The 5,595-nt window shown below is 66.4% G+C and overlaps 1 protein-coding gene across 1 annotated transcript in view; it reads right to left on the reverse strand.

Annotated features, from left to right (window-relative positions):
* SPRG_22295 (hypothetical protein) overlaps window positions 1-5,042 on the reverse strand; it is a gene marked incomplete at both ends in the record, with an annotated part of 7,249 nt that extends 2,207 nt beyond the window's left edge. Inside the window, 2 exons of the mRNA XM_012351183.1 lie at window positions 121-2,139; window positions 2,211-5,042. Coding sequence (XP_012206573.1) covers window positions 121-2,139; window positions 2,211-5,042 — 4,851 coding nt within the window. The remainder of the gene's footprint in view (window positions 1-120; window positions 2,140-2,210) is intronic.
* Window positions 5,043-5,595: the final 553 nt, after the last annotated feature.

Genomic DNA, 5,595 nt, shown 5'->3' on the forward strand with positions numbered 1-5,595 from the left:
TTGGGCTTGGGCGTTCGAGAGCTTGTACGCCGCCGACTTGAGGCGCGGCAGGATCTGGCTGGTCATCGCCGCCAGCGCAGGCTCGTCCTCGTCCAGCGGGCGGCCACTGGGCAGCGCGACGAGACGGAACAAGTACTGCAGCGGCTGCGCCAGCGCCATGTCGTCCAGTAGCGACGGCAGCGACCTGGCCTTCTGCAGTGCGAGGTGCTTGAGCGGGTCGTCCTTGCGCGCGTGCGAGATGAGATCCAAGCTGTACGCGCGCCACTCGTCCATGATCGTCGGGCCGCGATGCGAGCTGCACACCGTGTGCCGCACGCTCTCCATCCAGCTCAGCGCATGCTGCAGCCTCGGTGCTAGTGCGCCAAGCTGCTCGTTCAGCGCGATGGCCGCGCTGTCGACCGCCGACACGGTTGTCTGCAGCCGCGGCGCCTTGCACACACTCGCGAGCGTCGGGAGACCGTCGAGCGTACCGTACTGAAGCGTTCGCGGCGGCAGCGAAACGCCAGCGTCGTGCTGCTCGATTTCGTCCGAGCAGCGGCCCATGAACGCCTCCAGACGCTCCGTCGCGCGTGCAAAGGCGCGCGTCTTGTCCTCGTCGTCGTCGTCGTCGAGGGTCGTCGCGGCGAGCGTGTCCTGCAGCGCGTCCATTTCCGCGTCGGCAGTCGCGAGCTGCGCCGTCGTCTCGGCCACTTCGCGCGCGAGCGACGCGACCTTGTCGGCCAATGCCACAAGCGGACGCGCGAGCGATAGGAGCCGCGTGAACGTCGGCGCTGTCCACGCCCGTTGGATTTGCTCCCAGACCGCGCTCGTCTCAGCGCCGCGCTCGTGGGCTCGCGACGCGAAGAGCGACAGCTGCACGTTCATCTCCATGCGCCAGAGTTTCGCCGGCCCGTCCTTCCAGTCGAGAAGCGGGTCGTAAACAAACGCTTCGAGGAGCGTCAAGATCGACTCCTTGGTCGCAGAGTCGTCGCGTGCCACCGACAAGGTGCGCTCCATGGCGATGCGGAACGTGCCTTCAATGCCCGTGGCACCGAGGGCACCGAGGAGCATCGTCGTGAGGCGGAAGGGCACGACTTCGGGGACCTTGAGCTTCCGGCCCTTCTCAAAACAGACGTTGTAGTCGATGTGCACGACGTCTCCGGTCGCGTTGCAGAGCAAAATGTTGTCCAAGTGGCGGTCGCCGAGCCCAATGAGATACCCAATCACCGACATGACGGCAACCGACCGCGCAAAGCGCGTCGACTTGCGCTGAAACTCGTCGATGGACGAAGAGGTCGCGAGCATCTCTTGCCGCAGCGCGTTTGGCCGGCGCTTCGTTTCATGGACCAAGGCCTCGTACGCCTGCTGCAGCACGGCGTGGGACCACGTTGGCCGGCCACTGGGACTCGCATCTTTGACGCCGAGGGCTTTCAACGCTGCGTAAAACGGTGCAGTGGGCGACGACGACGACGATGCGGCTGCTGCGGATGATGCTGATGACGACGGGGGCGTGTGCAGCTGGAAGAGCGGCGTGACGTTGGGCACCATCTGGATCAAGCCGGCGTCGTTGGCAAGCGGAACGACGCTGTAGTGGCGCGCGCCGAGGTCCATCGACCGCGCGTCCTTGTCGGCGCTCAAGCTCGAATTGATCGTCGCAAGGAGCTGCATGATGCGCTCGTCCAAATGCAGATCCTCGCGCGACTTGAGCAGATACTGGTACGACGCGCCGTCCGTGCCATGCAGCACGAGTGTCTTGGGCCGCGTCTTGGTCGCCAGCACATGCGCCGTCGGGTCGATGCGTGCAATGTCCACCAGAGCATTCGCAGTTCCTGGCATGGGCACACCGGCTCGGAGGCTCGCGAGTCGCGGCGAAATCTCGGCCAACGGCAGCGAGAGGCGGCGTTGATGCGGCTGGAGACGCTTGAGAAGGTCGTGGAAGGGCGCCCACGCACGCGGCAGGAGCGCGTCTCCAGAAGCGTCGCACGAGGCGCGGAGCCGTTCGAGTGCCGCCTCGAACGCCGGGCCAAAGTGCAGCACAAACCATCGCTCGTGCGGCGTCGTCGGCGGGCGCTGCCACGTCTCGGCGCTCAGCGACTCGAGGGCCGAGAGCACGGGCTTGAGGATCGCGACGTACGTTTGCTGCCCGAGGCGCTGCTTGTCCTCGACCGAGAGCGAGCTGTTTTTTCGATCCGCGCCGCTTCCTTCTCGAGTGTGTGGCCGCGTCGGGTCACGTCCGTCGTCAGTTTGGTCAAGAGGCTCACCCATGCGTCTTCATAGAGCAAGGCGACGCGGCGGAGCTCCTTGACGACTTCGGTGACACCTGCGACGAGATCCGCATCCAGCAGCGACGTGCTCTCGACCGACTCGACGACCGCGGGGTAGACCATGAGCTGCGGACGCTGCGACGCGAGCCGACGGAGAATGCACGTGAGCCGCGCCACAACGGTTGCATTCGGGTGCTTGAGCCGCGAGAGCAGCTGCGGCACGATGCGCTCCCATGGAGTGATGGGCGACGACTCAACGCCGTCGTCCAGCGCCGCTTGCAACGAAGGTTCGTGGCCCCAGCGCACGAGAAACACGAGCAGCCGCAGCGTGACAATGAGCCCGTGCGACTGGATCGACGCCGGCGACGCCGTGTGGAGATATGTAAAGTACCCGTGGATCGCCGCCTTGTGCGACGTGAGCGCCCGCGCCCGCACGCGCTGGTACAGCGCGTGCAGCTGGTTGAGTGCCGCCGAGTCGGGCAGGGACTCGCAGCACGTGGCAAACGAAATGCGATCGTCGTCGTCGTCTTGGGTCATGTGCATGAGGCTGGCGCGCAACGCGTGTGCATGCGGGACGAGCGCCGCATCGGCCAAGAGCGTCTCCAGCGCCATGGCGTCGTCCGAAGCGAGCGCCATGCTGGCGGTGGTACTCGCCGCAAACCAATAGTCGCTCCACGCGAGCCAGCTCTGGTACGACGTTGGCGCCACTTGTGTCGCCGCCGCCAAGCTCGCTTCGATCTGGGCCGTGGCGTCGCCGCCGACCACGGCAGCGCGCATGGCCTCGTCCTCCCCACGCCACGCGTCTTTGTCTTGGAGCCAGGACGCGATCTTCCGGTGCGCCTTGACGTGCACCTCATGGGCGTCTGGCGTGACCGGGAAGAGCCGGCGCACCGCGTTGGCCGGCGCACCGCACGCAAAGTCGAGGCACGCGCGCTCGTACTGCACGACGGCTGCCTTTGCCGGCACGTCGGCGAGCTGCGCCAGAAGCGACGCCGCCAGTCCGATATTGCCTTGCTTGCGCGCCAGCCGCACCATCTGGAGCTGCACGTCGCATTGGTCGAGGCCCAAGTAGCGCGAGACGTCCAGCAACGGAAGGTACACACTTGCATCGCGCTCGTACGCGCCGAGACGCGGGACTGCGTCGGCCGGCCGCCGCAGCATCTCGAGGCACTTGACGTGGACCAGTGTCGCTTCGAGGCGCTGGCTCACGTGCGCCCCTTTGACGGACGCGACCGCGTGTTCATCCAACGTAAAGAGCTTGAGTTGTCGTGCGAGACGCGCTGCGTGGCCGTCGAGACACACGTCGGCCAAGGACGGCGCCAGCGACACTCGAGCGAGCGCATCGTCGACGACACTCAAGACGGTCCACTCCTGCAACGGTGGCAGTGTCGTCGGGAGGCTGCTGAAGCGGAGACTCGGGTTCGTCTTGGTGCGGACGAGCGCGTGTTCCAAGTCCCACGACGCGGCCAGCGACGTCATGTCGGTCGCAACACGCAGCGTATCCTCCGTGCAGCCTTGGAGATGGCCGAGAAACATCGCCAAGTCCAGCGCTTTGCCCATGAGCGCACTCACCGATGGCCACGCGTGGACGTTGGCGTAGCACTTGGCCCAGCGCACGAGCAGCGACGCCAGCGACACGTGCTCCAGGCCTGCCTCGGCGAGCGTCGTGTGCAGCGATCGGAGCGTTGCTTGCTTGACCGCCTCGGACTCGAACGCGAGGTGCATCCCCGAGGCATGGCGCTCCGAGAGCGCGAAAAGCGGCGCCAACAAGTGCTCGTAGCTCGCCGCCGCGGCTTCGTACAGCAGCTGGGCTTCTTGGACGATCGCATGCAGCCAGGGCACGTGCAGCGTGTGCGCCGTCGCGTAGGCGCCAAACCCGACCAAGGACGGAACGTCGAGGACGTCACAGAGCGCCGTCGCGGCCGAGAAGAGCGCGGCGGCCGACGGTTTGCGCACCAACGAGAGCGCGTGGTAGGCCATGAGCGACGTCGCGCCGGTCGCGTCACAGAGGCGGACGAGGGCCGGCCGGATCCGGAGCAGCCAGTCTTCGCACACCTTACGGTTGGTCGCGTAGAACGCGTGCGCCTTTGCATCCATGAGGATATGGCGGCGGGGATGGCACGCGTGCAGAATCGCGAGCTCGAGCGCATGCACAAACTCGACCAAGAGACGACCGGCGACGCCACTGCGTTGGACGAGAAGCCGCTCCAAGGCGGCAAAGGTCTGGCCGGCGTTGCCGTAGTGCGTGCGCAGCCGCGCCTCGACGCACCACGTCGCCGCGGCCCAGAGCTGGTCGCGAACTTCCAGCAGCGGTGTGGCCAACAAAGTTTCCTCGGACGTCTCAAGGAGGGCGAGGAGCGACGCAAAGCTCGTCACCGTGCACGCCGCCGTAATCGTCGGGGCGCGGTACAGGCGAGGCACGACGTATGCGGGCCGCGGCAGCAGCACCGCATGGCCCACAAGCGCCAGCGCCGGCGTCGACACGATCGCTGCCGGGTCAAAGAGGCTCGCGAGGCCAACATCGAGGAGCGTCGGCGCTTCGAACGCGACGAGGCAGCGCAACGCAAACGCGCGCACCTCCGGCGTGCGGTGCCGTGCGAGGGCGTCAAACGGGCTCAGCAGCGCGCCACTTAGCGGCAGCGCGCTCGGAAGGTGCGCGAGCAGGTACAGAAACAGCTGAAACACCGGGGCGTGCGCGTACGACGTTACGTGTGTCGCGAGCGTCGAGAGCAACGGTGCGCTCTCCATCGAATGCGACGAGTGCGGGAGGAGGCGGCGCAGCACGTGGATCGTGCCCATGTACAAGGGCGCGGTGGAGGGCCACTTGTCGAGGGCCTTGGCGAGACGCGAGCAGATACCGTCGAGGCAGCTCTGGTCCTGACTGCTGCTCATAGGGATCGCGGCGATGCCAAGCACCATGATGCAAAACATGGCGTACGTCACGTCCCGACTCGCCCCGATTGCGTCGAGGCTGTAGACCTACATATATCCATGTTTCAATGTGTCAATGTTTCAACCGACACGGATTTAGAGCGCGGACCTCGAGGATCGAGACGCCACCGACGCGCGCGAGGGCCGTGGCGAGACGCGTCGCGCGCGGCAACAAGCTCGGGAGATGCACGAGGTGACACAGCGGCGTCAGCGGATGCGTCACCGTCGTCGTCGTCGTCGTCGCCGTCGTCTTGGCACCGTACGGCATGGGCAGGTCGGTGGGGATGCGCCGGGTGAGCACACGCAGCGCGGCGATGGGCTGGATCGGCAGCGGTGACAGAAGCGCGTCGACGGCATCGAGCACGGACGCGACTTGATTGGTCGACGCCAAGTGCCGCTCGCTGAGCGCACACGTGTGCAG

This window comes from Saprolegnia parasitica (genome assembly GCF_000151545.1).
Source record: "Saprolegnia parasitica CBS 223.65 unplaced genomic scaffold supercont2.75, whole genome shotgun sequence".
Taxonomy (NCBI): domain Eukaryota; phylum Oomycota; class Saprolegniomycetes; order Saprolegniales; family Saprolegniaceae; genus Saprolegnia; species Saprolegnia parasitica.